We start from the raw sequence: 25,236 nt of genomic DNA, 5'->3' as shown, positions 1-25,236 counted from the left end.
TAATATACATTTATACAGGCCATAATAAAAAGGCTATTACACAACAGTTCAGTGAGTTATTACCTAATTTCAAGAATAATGCATGCAATTACAAAGGAGAGGTAGAAACACCGTATTAAAGACCTAAAAATACAAACATTATATAAACAAACACTTTCAAATTAACTGTTGGAATTTCATACAGATAAATAAGGTAAAAAGTACATTACTTTGTCAAAGAAAAGGAAACACATGGTTATCTGAACGCTGAAAGAATATTGTGATGTGTAAGCCCTGTACAACTTTGTCAAATAGTTCAGACCACTGTATTTAAGAGGATTAAAATGATTTTGTCCTGGAGAATGGTTTATTCAAGTATTCGAGCAGTTGAGTAACAAAAAAGTCCCAGAAATGAAGTACAGGAACCATTTCCAGAGAAGCTGATCTGCCTGAATGCTTTGCAAATCACTGTCCTGATAATCTCATGGGATGCTTTGAAATGATAATGCCTATAAGGCTAAATGAAGCTTCCCACCTCTCCCTCAAAATGCACACAAAAATAATCCTGATTTTTCACACGCACGCACACACACACTATGTAGATATTCTACATCAACTAGTCAGCATCTCAAATTCCAACATCACTTTCTGTTTTTGCGTGGTTCCTTGCAGAACCTCTCAGTTTACAGTATTTATTGTAATACTGCCCAAGGAACAAAACTAGAGAGAACTGTCATTACACCCCTAGAGACTGCAGGCACTAATGCACATAACTGCATGCACAAAAGATGCAACCAAATCTATATAAAAAGCCAACAACCAGCAACTCAACATTGCTATTACTGTAAAAGTTCAGAGCAGTAGTTACTCAAGTATTAGACAAATAGGTATAAAATGGAAAGGTTCACATGAATACAAGTTTTTACAGTTTGTCTGAAAGTCTTCTAGAAGCTACATTTGAAATTCTGAAAAGAATTGTATGTACACAAAATTCAGCCAAGTCCATTGTGCCTTCTCTCTTTTTTAGTACAGTTCTTCAAAAATGAATATACAGTTGCTTTAGTAAATTAGTGCAAAATAAAGTGTTTTGGAAGAAGATCTTCAAATCGTATCCACATCAGCTGGAAACCCACCAGGGATCTTGCAGATGGAGCACAGTTCTTCCATTACCATTTCAGCCCATGTAAGAGTGCTTTCTCATCCTCCCTTCGTGTGACAAGCTGAGCCATGTTTACAACATGTGAGCTCAGATCCAAGCCAGCATAGCCCCAAAAGCTTCAGCCAGCTCTCGCTCATGGTTATGGTTTCCCAAATTCACTTGGCCACATTATACTGACAACTTAAAAACATCTATCACAAACTTCTGATGGAGTCTTCTAGAGAAACACATCTTTTTGTACCTGATGTGGAAGGATCCACTCTATAGACCTCACGAGGAAAAAAAAAAAGCCCTGATCATTCGAGTCAAAGCACATGTACAAGGATCAGTTTGAAATGTGAAGACAGATTCTTTTTAATTCTGTTGCTAGGAAGAAAAAAGGAGCTGCTGGATCTGTAAGGCAGGTTTTCTACAAATGTTCTTTTGGAATTTCTCCTCTTTGAATACGCTGCTGCTTCTTTGGTAGTCACCACAGAAATGTAAGAATCATTTTCCACGTGGGGCAGAACAAGGACAACAATTAAACCGTAGTGAAAAAAGTGCAGTATCACTGATGTGGTCCCTTATGCTCACACCATCTGGTCCTTGGGATGTTTCTACTGCTCATATACAGCCACTGTGCTGTAGCAGAGTGCAGAAAGCCTTCGCTCAATGCTAGATTTATCTGAAAACAGAACGGTTAAAAAAATAATTACGACTTCAGTGCTATTTTATAATTCCATTTAATTTTCAGTCACTCAGCCTAAACTTACACTTGTGCACGTTTTCTATATCTGCAGGGTCTTGCAGTATTTTAGTCAGTCCTTCCAGCAGCAAGGCTGCCTTGTGGTATCGATATGTAATATCTTCAGTTTGCTGGAACATCTCATCTAGAGCTGCTGACTGAACCTAGAATCATTCAGTAGATTCGGTTACATAAATTGCTTTAGGCAAATACTGAAATGAAAAATTCAAAATGGATTACATTAAACTGTCATCATAAACTGTTTTTAAGCCTTAATTAAGCTGATCTGTTTTAATGACAGTAAGACAACAAAGCAGCCTGAGAGAACAGAGCCCACATACTCTATTAGCAAAGGATATTCTGCACATAAGCTGTAAAGGTACTTTCTGATCTTCTGGTTATATGTGTTAAAACACATTTTGAAATTAATGACAACATATGAATAATTGTGCTTGTTCTAATACCTACATTCTCTTGTAAAGAAGATGAATCAATTGTGCAAGATCACAGCACTGCCAGAGTTAAGCACAACATCTGCAAGTAGCTTTTGTGTGATGTCTGTATTAAAAAAAAGAGTTAGCTCCTTTTTTTGATGACAGGAAAGTTTCCACTACACTTACTGTACCTGCTCCGTGGCAGACAGGAAATGTTGGGGTTTTTTTTATTTTTAATGTGATCAAGAACTTTTACATGCTTGGTACTGTTTTCGCTTTGCAGGGACAAGACAAATGTTCCTCCCACTGGCTTGGTGGATTGAGGAAGCTACTTCTGTTTCAACACTTCAGTAAGCCTCACTGGATGATACGTCAGCACACAGTGTACACTTTTAGAGACTGTGTGGCTTCATTTCCTAGTGTTTATGTAACAAATGTGCTGATGTAGAGGAAAGGTCCCTGAGGAGCAGTGTCTGCCAGGAACTTTAGCCACAGTTAAGGGAGGGCAGGAAGGAAAGTGAAAGAGTAACAGAAATTACCATGGACAGAAATCTGGAAATATACATTCCATTTTCTGATTATGAAGAAGCAGTATGTGAGAAAAGGAAGCAACGTATTAATAATCTCAACATCTGATTACTTAGGTAGAAGTGACTTACCATTTCTACAGCACAGCTGTAGATGAGTTTCTCTGCAGTTACACTGTTGATTTCATCAATGAACCTTTGCTTGTCCGAAAAGAAACGATTCAGCTTTTCAGTCAGTTTCTTGCACATGCCAATACAGAATTTGTATCTCTCATTGAGGCTTTTCACAACTGAAAAAAAAGAAATTAATAAAATAAATGTCCGAATCAAAAATAAGTTCAGCTTGTTCAAGCACTAGACAAAGTTAATCTGTTTAAACCTGTTATTATAATGTTTACTTACTCTGTCATTTCTAGTGAAGAATACATAAAACCACTTCCTTTTCAAGTTAATAACTGTCCAATTCTTAACAGTTGCTAGCTGTATCTTTTTTTACTATCAGAACTGTGCAACTGTACATATCCACAGTTCTCTCATATAGATGAGAAACAAAAATCTTTCAACTCTAGCTTTTAGAGTGACATATCACTGAAGAAAATTCTCAAGCAAAGCAAATGAGGTTATGCTGCACCTACCTTGCTTTACAGCAGTGGATGGGTTCAGTTTCCCCGATTTGACCTGTGCTTTGGCAAGATGCAGAGAAGATGCCAGTAACTGGGCTGCTTTCATATATAACACAAGCTGCTCTACTTGTCTGGGGGGGAAATAAGAATAAATATGTTAAAAAAGCCTTTTCTTGAACACGTTCAAGCCTTAGGCAGACTCCACTTTTTATCATTATCCTACACAGGAGCCAGCAGCAGCAGCAAAGGAAGACATTGAAAATGCAACTCCAGCCCTCCTTTCCCTCCACAAACACCCTGTCATGGGTTGTGAGTACATCTGTTCATCTGATATCTGCAGCACCAAATGCAAACTGCTTTCATGTAGGCATTTTTAAAAGGAGCCCTTCTTTGTGGGGGCTGACTGCCTGAGGTCAGTGTTGCACCACAAGCAACTGGGTGTCCTTTTCTTACAGTGTCTTTTCCTATGCCCATGAAATTCTCACAGCTGTGAAAAGTAAACACACTTTGCAGGGTGTATATACTATTTTTATTTCAGGAAGAAAGCAGCAAGTGGAACTGCCCCTTCCCAGCACTTCAAATTTCTTCCATCTCTCCTGGTTTTTGAGTTTGTTTTAGGGTTGATTGGCTACACTGATTTAAGGTCAAGGTTCAACATGACTTTCCTCTTTCCAACCTTTAATGCACTGCTGCTGCTTCAGCCTTATCAGCAGGGCCACAGAGGGCTCAGAATATCACATGAGACAGTACTTGTATTTCCAGATTCACAAACCTGCAAATCCTCATCACTTTCCCCTGCTTTATGTGGCAGATCAGAACACAGTGCTCTTATTTACATGCTAGCAAATGTATTCTTTGCTATATCTTTCTAACGTACTTCCAGTTGCTAAAAGTGCATTCCTATAAAATCAATTGCTCCAAAGAAAAAAAGGGCACAGTTTGCCAAAATGCATTTTTTTTTATGGATCTGATATTCACTAGATCTTTTTCTGCTTTTTGACCATGCTTACCCCCACTCTTTGCTTAGTTGGCTGATCTGATCAACAACTATGCTCTCTTGGATTTGGTACAGTGACACTGCAGAAGTACACAGGTCTGGGTTTCCTCCCCTCAACGCTGTCAGATCCAGAACACATTCTGTGAATGTCAGCATCATGTTCAGATGACGCAGTGTATCTGTGTGTTCTCTCTGTCAAAGGGAAAGAAGGCAACAATTTAACCATAATAAGTTAAAAATGCAAGTAAGAATACTTAAACATCTTTCTAACCACTTGAGGTTCCTTTGGGTATGTTAATTCTATGCAGAAATAATAAGAGTCAGCACTAGAGATTTCAGAATCAAATGAGTTCAAAACAATCAACAGATACTAATTTGTTCTTTCTTAGTTAATGATTTCAGGATACTGTAGCTTGTACTTCAAGAGGAACTGGGACATGGTGCAACTGAGAGAATCACACTTAATATATTATCAGCAACCCAGAAATATGTTTGGCACTTGTGTGAGAAGCCAGGAGGAATATTTAGCTTTTATTATAAGAACTGATCTGAAGTTTCTTATCTGCTTCATTCTAATTTACAGTTAGGTCTAGAATTATATTGCACTGAAAAGTGGCTGTTGCCAAATTTTGCCTCTTAAACTACACAACTTAAATTGGAGCCAACAATTCACTGTTCATCAACAACTAAAACACACTACATGCATTGACCCCATTAAAAAAAAAAATCAACCTTCAAAATGAAGCAAACACATCTAAGCAATACATATAATCTAGAAATGCAGGTCTAAATGCATTTTAAACTCTTTCTGTGGGAAAAATAGCGTGCTGTCAAACATTCATATTATAAAATATAGGTTTGATATTTGAAAGTATTCAAACACTTTCCAGCAAGATGTGAATGAGAAAATAGAACAGTGATCTGCCCTAAGAAATTTATAGATCAAGGATAGCAATTCTGGTGAAACACCACACCAATGTGTGTTTTTAAAGCAACATTCCACCACACATTCAAAAAATAAAAATAAAAATAGAATACTCTTCCCACAAGCAGGATGTAACATCATCTACTGACTGTGAAGAAGCAGTTAGAAACAACACCCAGAGGGACACTGCTTCTGTCAGCACCCACATCCAGAGACTTGGCATTAAAACAGAGGCCTCTTTGGAAGTCTCTGGTGAACAAAAGCAGACATGTTCCTTTGGTTACCTATTGAAATACAAGAAATGCCAGGAATAACTACCAAAGAGAAATAGTCACAATTAATACATGCGTATTTTCAAGATTTTAAAGAGGAGTATCTGAGATAGATAAGAGGAAACTACCAAGTGCATTGAGCAGTCGTATTTATTACCATGTCTCTGTTTTAACAGTGTCATATATTATAAAACATTAAATTATTTTTCTATACCTCCATTAAAGTTTCCTCAGGCAATTCAGGAGCTTCAAAAGTGATAAAGCCCTCTAAGCTGGGAGGTGAAGTGCCATAAGGCATGTACTTCAGACTTGGAGCTGCCTCGGCCCCCGGAGGAGAAGAACCCATATAAATACCAGGAGGTGAGCCCATATAAACACGGCCACTAGTAGAGCAGAGAGACCCTCCAGAACTGTTTGATCCAACTACAAGAAAAATAACACACACACATTCAGTCTAATAGGTTGTTCCATCTTGCAGCTCTGGGGCTGCAGATGACAGCAAATGACAAATCAGCAGTCACCACAGATTCACTCTATGGAGGCTCTCTTCATCATTCCTTGCGTCACTCTGTAGAGAATGCAAGGGCTACACTTCCTAATGTACAGTGATTCATAAAATGAATTCTGGAAAACTGGCTGTCAAGGATTCCAAGGCAGGCAGTCTGATAGTACAGACCAAAGGTTTTGTTACAGATTGCAAAGCTCACTGCTGCAAATTCAGACTCCTGCTCATCCTGAGCGGATTCAGGCTTCTACCTTGAGATATTTTCTATTTGACAACATAGCCATCACGCTGAGACGAAGTCAGTTCATACATCTTATATGTTGCTTGAAGTATAATGAACTGCAGTGGGTTAAAATGCAAAATCAGAAGTCTGCTAGTTTCTCTCCACTTTTGTCATAAATGCTGTTAAAACATCCTACAGGGGAGCAGAACAGTGAGATCAAGATGTTATGCACTGCTAAATGGTAAACTGATGCCTCTGGCCCTCTCTTTAGGAGAGGAAAGGCAGCAGAAATCTACTGTACATCTCAACTTTTCAGAGTGCTTTATTTATTTTTTCTGTATAGCCTTGAGGATCTACTGTGCAAGGCAGTAAGTACTGCCCCCAAGAAATGAGCAAGTCTGAACACTATTTGACAAGTCAACAGCAGGAAGACTTACCTGAGGTGGTTCTTGTTCTGAGGACCATATGGGTGCAGGTAGGAGGGGTGGCACTGCTTGGAGGGGACCCAACAGTAAACATGACAGCCCGAGAACTTGCCCCACTTCCCATGGAAGGAGGTGCCACTGCAATGCCATAGGCCCCTGCTGGAGCTGGAAGAGAAAATGCCCACAAGTTAGTCTCTGTTACACACAATCACATCAGATAGCAGTTATATACAGAAAACTGGAGTACTGCGACACAGCACGTTGATATAGATCCAAGACTTGAACTAGTTAGGAGTTCTGACAGCAAATAAAACAAGATGAGTGATATCAGCCCTGCAGCAAAAGCTGCAGCAGAAAAATTCTAAAGACAGATCATGGCAGGTCTAAAGACTAAAGACTCGTCCTGTCTGCAGAACTCCTCCCATCTGCTCAAAACCAGATCTCCTGTGGGCTGTCTGTGGCACAGTATTAGTTGTTTGGGGGAAGGAAGAAGAAAAAAAAGTAAAGAAAAAAGAACCAGAATTGCATAAGCTTTCAGATGAAAACAAGTTGGAATTAGGAAATGAAACAGACACAAATTTGGTATTAAAAAACCAAACCCTCTAGCCACTCCAAGAAGCAGCCATTTCTTATTTAGCACAGAAACTGATGCTTTTTTGTCTCACTTATTTTAAAAGTTATATTAAAGAAATGGAACATACTTCCTTAAAGATAATAATAATAAAAAAGCTAAAATCTATCACAACCAACAACTGAAGTTGGAAGCAGAACTCCACCTGGTTGGCTAAAAAAAGCTATAGCATATAAGGACCACTGGAATACATCCATCTGTTCCTTACCTGTATCCATCGGCCGCTCTGTGTTCAGGCTGTCTGTACTGCCTTGGTATAACTGGCCACCGAGGGCAGTCTTTACCTGTTGATCTGATAGCTTCCCAGTACTAACAGACCTAGGTAGAAAAAAACATTGAACATTCAACAAAAAATTAGGGTGAAATTTTCCTAATTTGCAGCAGACTTTCAAATTCTTGGTATTTGTTACAGAAAAACTTTTGACAGAAGTACAAAATAAGTGAAAACCTCACTGATCATTGTGGACATATTGAGACAGCTCAACATAGAGGAACCCTTTCATCTTAAGTATGTATATTGCCAGTTTTGCCACACAGACTTCTGATGATGAACAGCCTTCACAGAGTCGATGAGACATGCACAGTCAGATAATCAAAACAAAAAACCTGGTAACAACACAGAGTACTTCAGAAAGTCTCTGCAACGTTTATATGCAGTACAAAAAGTTTGTTGTATGTACTAATTATGCATCTCCTCACAGCTTATTTTTGCATGCTCTACCCTCCAAGCTGCTGCGTGCAACATACCTTCTGCCAAATTATTACTTAACTTTCCAGGCCATAAATGCTGCAATGCCTACCTGCCAAACGTAGCTTTACTGTGCTGCTCTCCTGTGTGCTTTTCACCTCCTTGTGTCAAGTGAAAGTGTGCAAAATCCCTTGGTTCAGTGATGTCTTTAGGCTGCAATGGAGCATCTATGGATCCCTGGCGATTTGCCAGAGCTAGCAAGTTTGAGGATGCTTGTGTTTTAGGTATTTTGAAAGGAGCTGTCGCCTTAAAAAAATCAAAAAACAAGAATATTTATTAAAAATAAACAAAGAAAAAACCCCACAAAGTTAGCACCTCAAACTATTCTTAGGAATGGTTTCTGACAACGTAACCACTGCATGTTTTACAGACAGTGGTAAACTTAACCAACCTTAGTAGGAGAACCAATGATTGTTGGTAAAGGAGTTTTGAACAGCCAGTCTGAACTCCTCGGTGATGATCCCATGTGCTTGGTGGGTGATGTTCCCAGGCTACCTGGCCTACTTGGTTGTGGAGAATGACTGTATCCATACCCAGCATATGATGGGCACACTGGGTCTGAATGCTGCTTTCTGAGCTTCTGTTTGTTTTGGTAAATATCCGTGAGAGTAGGTGCACTCTGCAACCTAGCTCCCATCAGAAGAGACTGTGGAGACTGAGATGGTGGCATTGGAGAACCTGAAGGGATGAAAAACAACAAAAAAGATTTCTATGTGCAGGGCTTGGAAACGAATCAATGAAACACAAAACACAAGAGATCATCATTAATCTGAAAGGAGATGGGGAACGCACCACTGAGATTTATGTTTGATTATCAGCTCACTAAATGGCAAACAGAACAGATTTATCATGTTGACTATATGGACTAAGGCTACATACACTTGATGATATGATGCTCATATTCAAGCTGCCAAAGAGGCAAGATTTCAGGGTGACAGCTGCACTGGCAGCTGCAGTACCTCTGGCAACCTACATCAAGACAAATAAAGTGTTTGGATTCATCAGGAATGGCATAACCAATGCTAAAATTTCAAGCACAGCCACCAAGCCTCTAGGTTGAAAAGAGGTTCTCAAGAATTGGAATTGTACTCTTGTAAACAGCATGTGAATACAACATTGCATGTTAATGACTTGTTTTGTTTGTAATAATTTGATCTGCAGACACAAAAGACTGCTTCTCTCATAGTTTCTACATGAAAAGTAGATATTAAAAAATTAAAACCTTAATAAACAAATGATTCAAATGAAACATTTTAGGATCATCAGCTTAGGGCAGCCATTTATTTTTAGGGTGTCAGACTATGTTTTTCAAGAGCTCATTATGTGCAAAGGAAGTTCACACTTCAGTATGAATGCGAAGTTTCTCATAAAGCAAACTAAAATGGAACAGCTATAATCAAACATCCAAGTAGAGGACTTTAGGGAAACACTCCTATGAACATCTCGCCTACTCAAAAGCTTCTCTTCCTCTTTCAGTATATAGAATCCAATATTTGTTTCAAATGGTATCTTCCTTGTGATATTTTTAAGTTTCAAGAAGAGGAATGGTGCAGTTACAAATAATATATAAGTTCTGTGGCCGCAGCTTTCCAGATAAAATGTATACCATTGTAACCAGAAGAACTGACACCAAAGTGATAAAAATTTCACTTCCCTTTAAAAACAAAAAATGGTAAAGTTTAAACTATTTTAACTATTCATTCCTAGGCTATGTCATGACTTAGTATACAAAATTCTTAAGAGCTGGCCAAAGCAATCCTCAGGGATTGTTTTTCAAGCATACATTTATGAAGTGAAGCCAATCTCAAACTCCTTGGAGTTTGCCCAGCAAAGTGCCCAGCTGTTAAGCCATATTTTGCAATCTTCTTAAGCTTGTGCTCTTGCTCGGTAGACTTTGCATATAAGCCATTTCATTCTGACTCCATTCCTCTTCATTTAAACAGTGTGCTCTAGCACAGCCTTTCTGCCTGAAGCTCCAGCAGAGTATTGCTGTCTATTCTTCTAAATTCTCTAAACGCTCACAAAATTTTAACTCCACTGAAATCAGTCTGCCTGTCAGCACCGAAACCCCTCACCTGTTATTTCAGAAAGCAGTCTTAAATTTCCCTGGTTGCTGTTCTAATGTCATTCCCCCCACTGGGTAGGCTTCTGAATTCAGATTCTCTCCTCTGCTGCCACTGGCAGCAATTAGTTCAGAAGCTTTATTAAGACAGACATCTTCAGTCCCTAAAAACATCTCTGTACAGATGATCTCACTTCACCCTGAAGCAAAGACAATTTACCCATTTAAGTGCTGAAAAGCAGACATGCTGCAATGTGTGGTATTTTACAAACAGAAATAACACTGCGGTAACTGGAAATTAAGAAACAATAAAATCAAATAGGAATAGATGCAGGAAACAGACAAAGAAACAAAACATAAAATACTCTTAGTCACAAAAACAGTGCTATCCCAAAAAGATGGAACAAAAGAGCACACACTGCTTTGTTTTCTCTTCATTTTCCCCACAGCTTTTTTATTTTTCTTTTAAAATACAAGAGACTATTTCAAATCTGAGGCTTTACCCATTCCTTGTCTTTTGCTGAGATTGCCAGTGGCATAACAATTATGAAGGACATTTTTAAGACGCATCATAAAACTTATGTAATGCCCAGATATTTAAATATATATTCCAAGAAATGAAGGTAATTACCTCCAGAGAATTTTGGGACGCATTAAAGCAGGAAAAATAATGCATATTGTAGTTTCAACACTATTTCTTAAAAGGTCAAAATAAAGAGTGTAGCTGGTATTCTGGGCAAAGAGCAGCTTGCATCTGTATGCATCATCTTGCATGTGTACAGCAAAAGTACCCTCCCACCCCCTGCCACTGCCTCTTGGCACACCGTAACAATTCAAGATTTGCAAAGCTTACTGCAAGCTTAGCAATACTAACATCACTCCCTTAGGAAATTTCAAGGGATCTGATGAAAACATGTCATATGCTGTACACTGGAAGTTCTTCTCTTTTCTGAGTGCTGTCATGAGATAGCTGGTCTATCAAAATCAGATTCTGAGTGTTATGACCACTCATTATAACCTAATCTATCCCATTTCATTCTTTTTTTCAAGACAGGTGTCAGCAGAGTTGCTTTTCAACTTGGGTAAAAAAAAACAAACCAAACCAACAAAGTTCTGTCATTCTCAGACTGTGTAGGCAATTAAATATGGAGAAACAACTCCCGATACAGCCAGGCTAAGTTTCTACAGAAACTCAGTGCAAAGCTACCAAGTGCCTCCTATTAACCCACACTAATGTAGTGCTGCCCCCCTTCACAGAAATCTGTAGAAGGTTTAAATTGTACTGGTTATATTATTGTCCAAAGTCTCTCACCTGAGAAGTTTCTGCTCCTGGATTCATGTCCTTGAAGCTGCCCACAACAGCAGTGTCCGAGCTGCTCAGGTATAGTTCCAACTAAGTAAATAAAATCAAAATGTGAATTTATGCTTTATACTCCACCTACATATTTCCTCAAGGAGAGGGTGATCAAACATGGGAACAGGCTGCACAGGAAAGTGGTGGAGCCCCAACCATGGAGGTGTCTAAGAGCCACGTGAATGTGGCCCTAAGGAACACAGCTTAGTGATGAGATGTGGTAGGTCAGGCTGACAGCTGGATTCTACAACCTTTTCCAACCTGTATGATTCTGTGGTCTAATTGGGCACATTTCAGTTTAAGTTTTAAACAGCAATTCATTTTCTGAATTACTGTTCCAGCTAAATCCTTGCTGATTACTAAGAATGAGTAAGAATTAGAACTAGGGCTTACCTAGTGGTGAAGGAGAATATGGTCTTGAAGACCCTGTGGATAACCTGCGCCCAACAGCCTGCGCAGTGTCAGCTGGTACTGGAGAACAGGAGCCCATCTTCATGAAGCCCATTGGGCTAGTATTTGAGCGTCTGACAACCCCAGCCCTAAAAAAAATGAAAATGATAATAAAGAAAAATTGTTGTTTAACAACTGTGCTTTCCTGAGAGAGGGTTCTGAAGTACCGTGATCAATTAAAGATAAAACCAACAACACAACTCTGGTATTTCAACAGAAAGCTCTGAAGTTGAGGCTTATTAAGCTAGTAAGTCATGTTCTGAAAACAAGATACAATTCCCTTTGTTCATACTGTGGAGTCTGTGTCTTATTTAAAAACAAAACAAAAACCTAAGTCATATCAGTCTGTCTGTTAACTGGAGAAATTTTAAACAGTTCTCTCTTGGTATGCGGATTCCTGATATTCAGACATGAAATTCTGCATTTTACTACTGAGTGAAACACATTGACACAAATGCTCATTTTCACAGTAGGAAAAATAAGGAATTTACAATAAGAGATTACAACAAAGTTTGAAGTACTAGCCTTGGTATAAAGTTCAGCTAGTGACAACAGATATTTTAGAGAAAAACACTTGCTCAAGTGTAGAAACAACCGTAAAATCAGATCTTGAAAATAAAAACATAAGGAAGGAATTGTGTTTTTGTGAGGAACTCCAGAGGTCTCAGCAGTCTGCTTCTGACTCTTTGACCTTTACCATCCCAATCCTGCTGATTGCAAGGCATAGAATAAGCCTAGCACACTGGAGCTTTGTATTAAGACACGCTTGTTAATTAGCATGCAAAAAAAATTGTATCCTTGATATCTGACAAAACAAAGCATTCAACTCATCACTGCATGCGCGAAAACAGAACCTTAACTAGAAAGTCAGCAATAAGTTATGATGTAATGCTACACAAAGAGAAATCAAGAACAGCAAAACTGCATCGTTTTAACTTCTTGTGTTGAGCAAAAGAAAAGTTCATTAGTTCGCTCTGCATTACTGAAAAATGTCAACTGCCCTCTCAACAACCTTGAGATTGTGAAGGACTATTATTTTCTCATTATAAAATGCCACTCTATTATGGTGCTGGGTCAGAAGTAAAAAAAAAAAAAGACAAAAATAAGAAAGGACAGACATCTGTTAGGGTACAGACACTAACTAGAGCCAAGAAAAAAAAGAGTCTGAAAACTCACCTTGGTGATCCATGGGGGTTTGACACGGGGCTGGCAGTAGAGGAGAGGTTCTGCTCTATACGCTGGTAATTCCGCAGCTGAGTGGGAACTGGGATAGGTGCTGTTTCACTGCGAGGGGACACAGAAGGCTGGCAATGCCTGAAGTTGGAAGGCACAAAGACAGGAGCTGAACAGAGGTAGGCAGGTCTTCCACTAACCTGTACCATTCTCAAAATTTATATAAAATCCAGGCAATGGAAAATGTAATCCCACACTCTCTATATGCAGAACGATCTTTGACTGTCCTAGTCTAGCTCTTGCATTTTGCAGAAGGATGAGAACTGTTTGTTACTAACTGCCTTTCTTATACAGGCTTGGAATGAAGTGCTAGCTGCACACTTTGTTATGCATCACAGCAATCTACAGATCCCATTGCCTTCCTGCCAATCTGCCTGCTCTGTTTACCATGCTTCAAAATAGCGTTCTAGGAAAACCCACTGCACTAAGAACAGGAAGTTCACCAGCAGGGCTGGAATGTGTACAAAAGCCACTACAGCACAGAGATATCCCATGAGACAGAGTGAACTTGCAAAAGGAAAACATGTTATGTAACCAACCCCTGACAAAACGACCAAAACCACACACCTGAACATTAATCCACAGACGCAAACTGCAGATCAGTATTACCCAAGTTCAACTAAGTGTCAGCGACCTCAGTGTACTGCCAGATAAGGGAATGAAACCACTGCAGTGTAATCAGTTACCAACACTTTTAAAAGAATTAGACAAAAAGAATTTCAAACTCAAGGACTTTTTGGAAGATAATCAGCTCAGGATCTGGCCCTCTATTGATCAACACTTCAAAGAATAGAAAGGCAGATTAGTGATTCTCAGAGGAGAAAAAAGTTCTACCACAAGCTCTAGAAAACAAGCAGTTACAGCACTTAACTGCGTGGATACAGCTGAACAGAAATCTGGATTTAAGACTCTGCCATACTCCCTTTGCAACCTCTGAACGAAACACAACTTCCTAATACACACAGTTCTCCCTTTGCAAAAGAAAACAACTCGTCCTTTTATTGCCACCCAGTTCCCAGATACTGTGTAATCTGACAGCTTGAACAGATCTGAATAAATCTGTACCAACACTTTTTCACAGCCTCACGAGTATCACTGATCTTAAATTCATACTCACTAAGTTTCTTGGCTCAGAGAATAAAAGTATTTAAGAATTAACCACAGAGGAATGAATTTTCTTCACCTATTCTGCCTGGAGCCTGAGAATCATCAAAGCTTTCTCCACTTGCCACAAACCAGCTTTGCTATGGGTACAGTTCATACAGACTGATCAGCTAATTGAAAAATTGACTGTTTCACAGGGCATAACAACACCCAGAAAAAATCACACACTATGAAAGAACATTTCACAGTAAAAAAACACCAAAAACCAAAACATCTGGTAGATATTAGATGCACACTCTGCTGCCTTGAGATGATGTCCCAAGTTAGTCACTGCAGTTATCCAACCAATAAATGAATCAAACTATTGCAGTAGAACCACTGAAAATGTGAACAGCAGGCACCTGTCTCAAACCACAAACCATTTAGCTCTTAACTTAGTAACAGAAAATAGGCAGAAAATATAACGTGCATATTTTCATAAAATATTCTGTCATTCTAGAAACTGTGATGAGTAACAACTTAAAGTGAAAAATTACAATGCATTATTTTGTAAGTGGTCAATCCACAGCAAATGGATCTTCACAACCAAACAATTCAGATTATTTGCCCTTAAACACACAGTGTGAGACCACAGCTTCATTAATAGCCCATCTCAGCAGTTCTTTTTCACAAACTGCAAAAAGATCAGCATAAAGTAGCAGACTTCTCTTGTGACAAGCATTTCTAAACAAATAATGCTGACTTGCATCCCTGTAGTAGTAGAGTAAGACAAAAATACACCCAACATAATAGCTTTATTCCCCATTTAGTCACTTAGCCTCTATTTCGTATTGAAAATATCATGAAATTTATTCCTTGGTCAAATGGCTTTACATAAAAAGCCAAACATCATGATCAAGCTTCCAGTAATATAACACAGGAAAGATATCAGGCACTACTGATGAAATTCATTTCACACTATTAGAAACTTAGTCTACAAGACAGAAAGGGGGCTTGTTAATAGCACTGCTGATTTAAAAGCTGCAATACATGTTTCATGTAGCTTCTCAGTATCTGGCGAGCCACAAATGTGAAAGTCACAGTAATTGCTTGCACAGAAACCATACCTCTGCAATCGGAGTAGACACAAGACAATCTATGCATGAGACACAAACCCACTGCAAAATGGGCTTTAAATTCCTCTTTTCCCACAACTACTTCTTGAAGAGTAAACTGCACTTGACATCTTGATGCACTAAATGAGGAACACGTTGTGCTTCATTACACAAAAAGGACAAATTAATTCTGTCTCTGAAGCTTCTGCCTTTAGACAGTTCAAACTTTAATCAGACAGAATAATGCTTGCTTTCCTTAAGTTCTTTGCAGCCCATCAGCCACCACAATGCTATTTCGGTTCAGTTTCCATTAGCAATCCACAATAAAAACAAAAAACTAATTGAACACACAATAACAGAGAACCTTCCCTTAAAAAGGCAATACTAAGCCCTCATCACACACCTGTTAGCTGTTCCAGAGGCAGTACTTCGAGAAGAGGCTGAGGATGGTTTCTGTACATTTCCTGAGCTTCCAGAAATAGTTAATGGTGACTGCCTGTGAAAACAAGAAACACTGTCAAAGGACCATTCTTCCCATCAGAAAGACTACCTGCTTTGCTGCAAAGCTTTCTGGATTTAAGCTGTTTACATATTTGTATTACATTCAACTTGGTGCATTAATCTTTAAGAAAGTTCACTCACAGCTATGTAAACCCATCCATGCCAAAAACACCCAACAACATCTTCTACAGCTACAGTACCCACTTTAGAACATAAGACTTGTTTTGGATAAAGCTCAGCACACCTACCCTCCACACATCAAGAACTCGCTCGAAGCCCGCCTGCCAGCTGCTCCCAATGGCATATCATCTACAGCAAGAAGAAGAACACACTGAAAACCCACACTGTGAGGCAGAATCTTAAAAAACCCTCTCCAATATTACTGATGTAACACTGCTGACAAACTTCTGTAAACACATAAGTTTTCTACAAGTTGTTTTGCATAAGAAAATACCTCAAATGTGACCTACAACAGCAACAACAAAATCACTTGTTTAAAATTGACTGTTTTATGTTCTACTGCCAAAATCCAACATTGCCCATGACTTAAAACAGGCATGACTTAAAAATTTGGCATATCTGGTCACAAAAATGTCCCAGATGGACATACACCAAATACTTACCCTCCAAAAAGTAAGCAAAACTGAATAAGTTAGATCCAATATGAACTGAGGCATATTTAAAGAAAAGAGGGACAAATAATAGCAAGACAAAGACATGTTATCAGTGAAAAATGTTTTAAAATGTAAAAATAGGGAAGGTTCTTACATGAGTGGTCTGAAGAGATGTTGTGTGGGACAAGAACAAAGTCATCTGTGTCACAGGAAGAGTTCTTGCTACTGGTACTGGCAGAGTCCTTAGACACCTGTAGATAGTTTGGAGGACCCAATGGAGGGGAAGACAAGTTTTCTTCTTGAATATGCTGCATGTCTGGAAGAGACTGAAGCAGGGAGGGAGGAGTAAGAAAGCCCTGCTACAAATCTAATGATTCATAAGGTAAAACTGCTCTTTTAAGAATAAAACCTCTTAAGTAGGAATTCTCACCAGCATGGGCCAAATAAACTATAGAAGTTTACATTTTGGATCATGTTGTTTGTTTGGTTTTTTAAGGCTTTTGAACAACAAACAACAAAAACACACCCATGAAGTACAACACAAGAAGGAAGACAGAACCAAAATATTAACAGAATTGTTCTAGCAAAAAACAGAGGTTTACTTGATTGCAATTCTGTATCCAAGAATTTACAGAGCTAACTCTTGGTCAAGCATTACAGAAAATATTTTCTAGAGATCATTCTGTAAAAGAGAGAGCTTACTGGAGGAGAAGCAAAACGACAGGAAGGTGAGCTGCCACAGGAACTGCCAGAGACTGAGCCTGCATATGTGGGCACCGGTACAGGACAAGCTAAAAGAGAAAAACCCAAACAAAAACACAGATTTAGCATTCTGAAAATCTGAACTGCTAACAAACTCATTTCCCCACTACTTTTCATCCATAAACCCTTATATGAATTCATAAACATAACATATCCTTAAACATACTTTTTTTTTTTTTTAAGTTAAGTTGAAATGTGAAAGGAATTAGTAAATAATGTGTTGCATGTCAGCCTAGCATAGAACAAAAAAGGATTCAATTCTAAGGCTCACAGTAGAACATAACAGTCAGACTTGGGAAAGCATCTCAGGAACATGGCAGATTTTAATTCTCTGCCAGAGACATTCATTTACACTAATAAGTGAAAAAACAAAACCACTTACATTTTTTGACTGTTGAAACTTGATCCAGGAAAGGGTGGTTGAAAAATGCTTCTGTAGAACAAGAAACAACCACCATTGAGAATTAATGTACAAATGACACAATTTTTAGACAACAATGAGGATAGTGGTAAATGGTTGGCTTCCCAGAATCAATATTTCATAGCCAGAGGATGGAAAGCTTGCAACACATTAAAGCCTTCCACGTTATATGTTGCTACAGCATTTGGAAAGGAAATAAAAGCAATTTATTAACTTCCAGTTACAGCCAGCAAGACAAATCAGATACCATCACTAAAGGACATTTTGTAACTAAACTTAAGGATCATATATATAAGAAGCACACAAACACTCACAGCGAATTATGTTTGCTATGTACAATGTGGTACTAATTTGGTTTTGATTTGCTCTTCAAAATGCTGAGCATCTTGAAAGTATTTTCACTTCTGCCTTTCCCACAAACTGAAGATTCTTTTTTTAACTTATTAATGCTACTCCTTCAATGGTTAAAGATCACAACAGGCAGCAACCATTCTCCTTCCAAATTCCCCATGGATGAAGAGAAACCTGTGCAGCTGGTTCAGTTTAAAGCAGAGGTAAACACCATTTTCTTGAACAATTTCATTAGCTAACTTGTTACTGTTCGAACAATAGGAATGTTTGCTTTTGTTGTAAATGGATATTCTGAGATGGATGAGTTAGCATAAACAGTTGGCCAACAGTTCACATGGAAAGTTCTAAAACATGAGACCTTTAGCTCTAGGGAGAATTGATGGTGAGTGGAAACTAACTGCTAAACTTTGTGAGCTTTACTGTTCTAACAGCTGAGGAAATACTGTTCATTAGACCTAAGCAAATAACAAGGGAGAGAAAGAAAGAAAGAAAAAAAACAAGCCAACACCTCAAAAAACCCTTTGCTCTGCACCTCCTTCCTTCAACAACACTTTCTTCCACAAACTGATAGGGGAGGGGAGCTAGCAATAACATCAGAACAATATAATGATTAACACAAGTATCAGGTGTTCCGAGCTTTTCTACAACACCTGCTGTTCTACGTGATATTACTAAAAGATAAGCAAGATTTCCAATGCTATTTTTTACTTGAACAACAGGCAACTGGGCTCAGTTATACACTCTCCCTTTCACTCCCCCTTGCTAAGCACATTCCAGAGCAGCCCCTTTGAGGCCCTTCAATCAACTCAGCCAAGGGAAACATGACTTTCTTCACTACCATTCTGCTTTTCTTTCTTAGCACAAATGCATTCTCTTTACACTCTAACCAGGATGTTACAGTGAATTTCCCAGGTTTGAAGAAACTGTGGAGATCAGCACACCGAGAGCACAGGTGGAATCCATTACTCAAAATCCATGTTTGTGACATATTAATCCTTCTTCTATTTATCCAAATTTAGAAGTTGACATCTGAATACTGTCAGCGTCATCTGGGACATTTTGACCAAATAGTCTGAGTCTTTTTTTTTTCTATATCTGATTTTTAACTAAGTTTGCATTTATATCACGTTACTTAAGTTACATCTACACAAAAAAACCCATGCCTGATTATCAAAGCAACAACACCTTAATTACTCCAGAATCAGTGTTTTTAACTTCAAATCATTTTTAGAAGTGACATTTTTAGAGCAAAACATATCAGCAATTGGAAAGTTTAAAACAATGTGGTCAGAAAAGGCTTCAGCTTGAAGTAAACATCCCAGATACCTTTTGAATCCTCCTCTCACTGCAGCCTATCAAATATAGTCTTCACAAATACACAAGGACCACAAGTGGTGAATGAACCCATTTATGCATTTCAGTACTGCAACAAAACTAAGCTTGCACGCATAACTAAACAGCAATGTGAACCTTTGTAAGCAGAAGTGAAACTGAGCGTGTCTCAGGGCTGTAACTCACCCAAGGATCTCAGCATCACGAGATCTAATAGTTCAGGGAGGAAGAGAGCTGCCTCATCTACAAAGAGCCTGAAGAGATTTAAAGTTTAGGCTCTCTCTCACCATTCCAGATTAAATTTGATGGACCATTTATCTTGATGCTAAAATAAATCTCCATATAAAACATATTGTTTTACATAAAGTTAACTTTATTTAGCTAAATGTTTAAGATAAAGATTTCCTAGGATTTGTGATAAAACTACATTAAAAAACTGTGCAATAAATTAATTAAAAAAATTACAACGAATAATAGAACATACAAGATTTGCCTGATTTTGGATAAATGAATAAAAGCAGCAAAAATGACTGACAAAATTTAAGATCTATCAGTAAACAGAGAGGAGCGAGGCCACAACAGTACTTCACTTCTCAACAACAAAGTAATAATTGATGTGCTTCACTTAATACTGACAGCAATTAACTAATAAAGTTATGGTGCTGTTGTGGATTTGTTGTTTGTTTGTTTCTTTCTTTTTTTAGTACAGTGCCTCCTTTATGGTAACACGGATGAAAAACATGGTTCATTTTTCACATAACATTGTAGACAAAAGGTCAGGACAATTGCTTTGGTCACATGTATACAACTAACACGTCAAGCCAAGAGAGCAAAAGGAAAAGCTACATACCAAAGTCCATTCTGTCTTTTTGGTTTCTCTGAAGCAAACCCAACAGCAGGTCAGCCAGGTAAGTTGATGTTTCCCGAGGGATACTGTATACAAAAGGAAGTAAAACAGGCATTAAATTTCACACATACATTAAAGAATGCATAATGCATTACATTTTAGGAAGTTAGCATTCTGCTGTGCCCCTAAAATTTCACCACATGTGCTCCACAGCCTTAGTACAGGACACTCAACTCAGCAATGTAGTGAAGGTAAGACACAATGTCACTGACTGCTACCATTCTACTTCCTTATCAGTATAGCAACACAAAATATTTGTATGCATCCCAGGTATTCCCAAAGAGGAAAAAGTGTTCAGTCAACAAACCTAAGTGACAGGAAAGGCCATAGTGAACATACCTAGGAATCAAATTCCTGTTCTTTTCATAAAACATTCTCAAATCTTGAGGACTGTTGGCCTGTCAAATAAAAATGTATATTAATTAAAGCTCAGTTTAACAGAGAAACAGTAGCTTCAGTGCCTACACACACATACACCAAGCACAGCAGTGATTTCAGTACTGAGTATCCTTCTACATTCACCCTGGATTGAAAACATCGGTGTCAAAAAACAAGTGCAAGCAATTTCTCCCTTGGTATCCTCAAGCTATCTGGCCTTTCAAGCATCAGCATTCAGACATCCTTATTTACCCTCTGCTTTCATGACTGGAAGGAAAAGCTCTAAGAATTTCCATGAGACTGTAAAGAGTAATTGAAACAGGGAAACAGACATAAAAGTGTTACCTGAAAAGGTGGTTTTCCAACAAGACACTGATAAATCACAGTTCCTATGCTCCACAGATCTGCTTTAGCATCATAGTGTTGAGACATAATGACTTCAGGGGCCTGGAAAGTACAGGAAGATCTCAGAAGGCACAGCAAAACACAAAGCCACAACAATACGAATTACACAATACTTCTGTCAGAATGGTATTAAGAGATAAGTTTTTTGTAAAGAGTATAATAATTTAAAATATTTAATAGGAAATGAAGGGATTTTAGTCTGCATCATTACTTGAAAGGTAATTATGTCACGCTAACTAAAATGAAAGTTATGTATCAGGAACATATAGAACTAGAAACACTGATGTTCTAGAGAAAGAAGCTAATGGTCTGCATGTATGGGAACACATAAATAAGCAGTATTTACTTGATTGATGCAGTCCTCCTTGTAGATAAATAAGCAAGGATTTCACAAGGAATACCATCATCATCATTTCATACATAAAAAACAAGACAAGGGAAAACAAAATGATTTTCCCATGACCACACAGCATGGTAGTGGCAGTGCAAAGACAGTCATCTTAGTGCTGAAATAAATACCACCACTTAGCAAAAAATAACGGCAACTAGCTCCAAATCATTTTATATGAAAGGAAAAAGGAGGGAAAAAAGCATAGAGAATACAGAAAGAAAAAAAGAAAATGTCACTAAAAACACTCTCTCTCTCATTTCTTTTCATTTTAACAACCATGATCTCTAAACCACAAGAAAAGAAAGGGAACTAGTAAAAGTATGGAAAGGAAAACTGTGTTCTGCCCTGAATGCTTCCAAAGTAACCTCAGGCATTTACCAATCTGACAGCAGTCAATTATTTTGTTCTGATAGTAGAATGTTTGAGATTAGCTTCAAATTGAGAAAGGCAGTCACTCACCATATACATTGGGGAACCACACAGAGTTGCAGCCATCATGTTGCTATGCAGATAACGAGCAAAACCGAAGTCAGCTACAGAAAGAAACACATTTGTCAACAAAAAGAAAGACAATTTTCAAATGTTTGTAATCTAGAGACTATCTTTAATTGAAACCTGCTACAATTATCAGTTAGAGAGCAAAAAAACAGGTACAAACCATCTTCATGGAACAGCAAAATCTATGTTAAACACTGAAAGAATAATGTACTATCTTCCAAATAGCAAGACAAGAAAGCAGCAATTGCATCATTTGTACAAGCTGCTGCTCAGCCACCTCCCCAGCTGCAGAACATGCTGCCTGGTATCAGTGAGAAAGAATAAAGTATGTTTCCAAAGATAAATGGTTCATTAAGGGTGATCAGTATGCTGTCTGCTACAGTGAAATCACAGCAGGCACAAGTTTAAGAAATAAAGCTTCAGGTGCCTGAATTTTCCATGTAGGGAACAGTACCTGAAATGATCAAGTAAGTGAAGTAAAATAAGTTTTGTCTCTTCTGTGGCATTCAGAAAAAGGACTGAGTTGGAACAGACCTCAGATTTTATTTAAGAAAAAGCACAAAAAGAAATTTGCCAAAACCCAAGTCTATTTATACGGACCAAAAAGGACTTTACGACTCAAGATTTTTTACACTGGAAATCCACATAACAGCATAAAACTTATCATTCTGGACTCACTGTCCTGATTTACATCAGTTTAACATATAACATTGCCAATACAGCCTCAGTGTTTTTACTGCAAAGACACCGAGTAGGGAAACAACCAAGCAGTGATGATTTACCTTCATATCAGAGTAAAGCATACTAACCTATTTTGATGCGTATGCCACTGACACTTGACTTCCTACGGCTGGTGTAAGACAATAAAATATTCTGTGGTTTCAGATCCCTATGAATGATTCCTTTGCTGTGCAGAATACGCATAGCTGCTGCGATCTGCTGGAGGAACACTCGGATGGTGTCTTCACTAAGAGTTCCTTTAGCTGAAAATAACACACACAATAGCAAAGGACAGAATAAGTATTATTATCTTTGTGCAATAAAAAGCCAAAACAAACTTCGCAGTGATCAGTTGTGAAAACTAAGAAGACAATGAATAAAATTCAGTATAATTTGATCAACTAAACTCTAAAAGAAAAAGAAGCACAGGAGCCAGGAACATTACAGAAAACTCTTAAAGTTTGAACATTAAATTTATCTGCAATCAGTTACAGCCTGAAGCTGAAAACCCAGTCTTTCCTTCAACAAATTGTTATGGGACACAGAAAACCACCCCACTCACAACTGTCATTCACAAAAAAAAAATCTGTTTTGAGGGGAAAAGCTAAGAAGCACTTTTCAAAGACTCTTCAGAAGGTATTAGCTCATGCTGCAGTATGAGAAAGCACTGGATGCAGGAGCTGGATGAGTCTTCCCAAGGATTTTAATGGGAAGTAAATTAAGCTTTTAATATACACAGTTACCATAACAATAGCTGTTCCCAAAAAGATTCCTTCAACATACTGCAGATACAAGGCAAGCAGAAGAATATTTCCATCAGAAAAAAATCTGGAGATTAACATATCTGCTCAAAATTTTGTTTCTCATAAGGATTAGTTTGAAGGGTGAGAAAGAAAGCAGGTGGAATCAAACACAGAGAGCAGTCCCCAAATTATAATTCCAGAAAAAGTCGCCACATTTTTTCAGCATGTTTCTTATACAGATCTCTCTCATTTACAAATACGGGAATGTCATATTCAGTTGTTTCATAGATAATGCACAATCATGCTTCTTGCCACTATTTTATTCACTTTCACTGCTCGTTTATGGGGTTCACTTTAAATTATGAGTGACATAAGTGACAGAGAGACCCCAGTTTGCAATTCTGGTTTAACAGTACAATCAGTTTTGCTATTTTGAAGCACCAGTCCTTCTAGCTTCGTAAGACCTAAGACCAAGCAGGCATCACAAAACATATTCAAGTACCTTGAACATCAACCAGAAAGTTGTAATATACAAGGGCTGTACTTTCTTTCCAATTATGTCTCTGAGGAGAGAGGTAAACCAGGAAGGACAGCCACAACATTTCTAGAAATCCACATCTATCTTAAAAAACCACTGAATGTAACACTCTCAGTATCAGTTCAAAACCAGTCCTACAAAGCAGCTAATATAGAACTGATTAGCACAATCAGTTTATCTTGCGAAGAGGGTACTCTAGACCAGGGAGAACAAGCATTGTAGAATTACAGACATTTCATAAACAGGAAAATATTTAAATCACAAGCAAAGAATTCAGAGAACTATCAGCTGATTACACGAATACAGAACATAAACACATAATGCAATAGTTTCCTAATAATGTAACACAGTAAACAATTACCTTGTAAGTAATCTGCCAGATCCCCCCCATTGCAGTACTGTTAAAAAGAAAGGGTTTTTTTACTCAAAACACAAGCTCTGAAATACTGTGTGTTAATTTCTACTTTGTAATCTTTTCACTGCAGTTAGAAGACTTTTTCCAGCTGTTTAATTTTGTTTTCTCAACTATTTGTGATTATCGATTTGAGGTATAACACTTCAACACTTATAGTATCATGAAATGAATACACTGTTGACAAACTTAGCCCTGCACAGAAAACTAATAACCTTGTTTTCTGAATTATCTGTTATATTGCAGCTGTGCAAAGAGAGTTTTGTTTTGTTTTTTCAAAAAGTACTTAAAAATTAACCAGAAAGAAACACAGATACTAACACATACCTCCATCACCAAGAAGACAGAACTGGGCATTTCCTAAAGGAGAAGAAATACCATTTAAGAATGTGACAAGACACAATAGCCTTTAATACCTGAATTAGCTGAGTATAAAAGAAGAGCATCATAAAGTAAAATAATCTTTCACATTTCCCTTAGATTTTACCTGCTTTCTCCATCAGGGTATCTTCTACATGAAAAGCCCTAACAAGTGATTACACCTTTCCTGTCATACATCACTGAAACCGACCAGTAATGGGGCAGTAGTATTTCATCACAAACATACCAGACAACATTCAGAAGTGTGGGCAAGTGAAACTGGCTATGAAAACAACTTTTCTAAAGGAGGACTTGCAGAGTTATGTTCCCTTCTTCTGGGTAAAACAAGCTCTGCCATCTGAAAAGATGAAGGTCATGCAGAAATCACAGCACAGTTGTGCCTGGCACAAAGTGATTTCCAAATGCTGTTCTGT

At 38.0% G+C, this 25,236-nt stretch overlaps 1 protein-coding gene across 2 annotated transcripts in view; it reads right to left on the bottom strand.

Annotated features, from left to right (window-relative positions):
• Window positions 1–1,170: 1,170 nt before the first annotated feature.
• Window positions 1,171–25,236, bottom strand: part of ULK2 (unc-51 like autophagy activating kinase 2) — a 34,220-nt gene continuing 10,154 nt past the window's right edge. Inside the window, exons 4-28 of one of the 2 annotated variants that reach the window (XM_065731986.1) lie at window positions 24,770–24,802; window positions 24,392–24,428; window positions 22,839–23,012; window positions 21,991–22,064; window positions 21,081–21,182; window positions 20,697–20,755; window positions 20,301–20,383; window positions 17,729–17,779; window positions 17,287–17,375; window positions 16,739–16,910; window positions 16,219–16,279; window positions 15,873–15,965; window positions 13,215–13,352; window positions 11,982–12,127; window positions 11,547–11,627; window positions 8,564–8,850; window positions 8,225–8,418; window positions 7,633–7,742; window positions 6,806–6,958; window positions 5,855–6,063; window positions 4,457–4,635; window positions 3,459–3,577; window positions 2,956–3,113; window positions 1,891–2,026; window positions 1,171–1,802 (exon numbers count right to left, since the gene is read on the bottom strand). In XM_065731986.1, the coding sequence (XP_065588058.1) occupies window positions 1,735–1,802; window positions 1,891–2,026; window positions 2,956–3,113; window positions 3,459–3,577; window positions 4,457–4,635; window positions 5,855–6,063; window positions 6,806–6,958; window positions 7,633–7,742; window positions 8,225–8,418; window positions 8,564–8,850; window positions 11,547–11,627; window positions 11,982–12,127; window positions 13,215–13,352; window positions 15,873–15,965; window positions 16,219–16,279; window positions 16,739–16,910; window positions 17,287–17,375; window positions 17,729–17,779; window positions 20,301–20,383; window positions 20,697–20,755; window positions 21,081–21,182; window positions 21,991–22,064; window positions 22,839–23,012; window positions 24,392–24,428; window positions 24,770–24,802 (3,006 nt within the window). In that variant the 3' untranslated portion in view covers window positions 1,171–1,734. The remainder of the gene's footprint in view (window positions 1,803–1,890; window positions 2,027–2,955; window positions 3,114–3,458; window positions 3,578–4,456; window positions 4,636–5,854; window positions 6,064–6,805; window positions 6,959–7,632; window positions 7,743–8,224; window positions 8,419–8,563; window positions 8,851–11,546; window positions 11,628–11,981; window positions 12,128–13,214; window positions 13,353–15,872; window positions 15,966–16,218; window positions 16,280–16,738; window positions 16,911–17,286; window positions 17,376–17,728; window positions 17,780–20,300; window positions 20,384–20,696; window positions 20,756–21,080; window positions 21,183–21,990; window positions 22,065–22,838; window positions 23,013–24,391; window positions 24,429–24,769; window positions 24,803–25,236) is intronic. The other variant, XM_065731987.1, reaches the window with a different exon arrangement.

The sequence above is a fragment of the Cyrtonyx montezumae genome, unplaced genomic scaffold (assembly GCF_038088225.1).
Source record: "Cyrtonyx montezumae isolate F1298 unplaced genomic scaffold, pur_monq_1.0 scaffold_15, whole genome shotgun sequence".
Classification (NCBI taxonomy): Eukaryota; Metazoa; Chordata; class Aves; order Galliformes; family Odontophoridae; genus Cyrtonyx; species Cyrtonyx montezumae.
The sequence above is the reverse complement of the archived record's forward strand: the minus strand, read 5'-3'. Positions and strand labels throughout refer to the sequence as shown.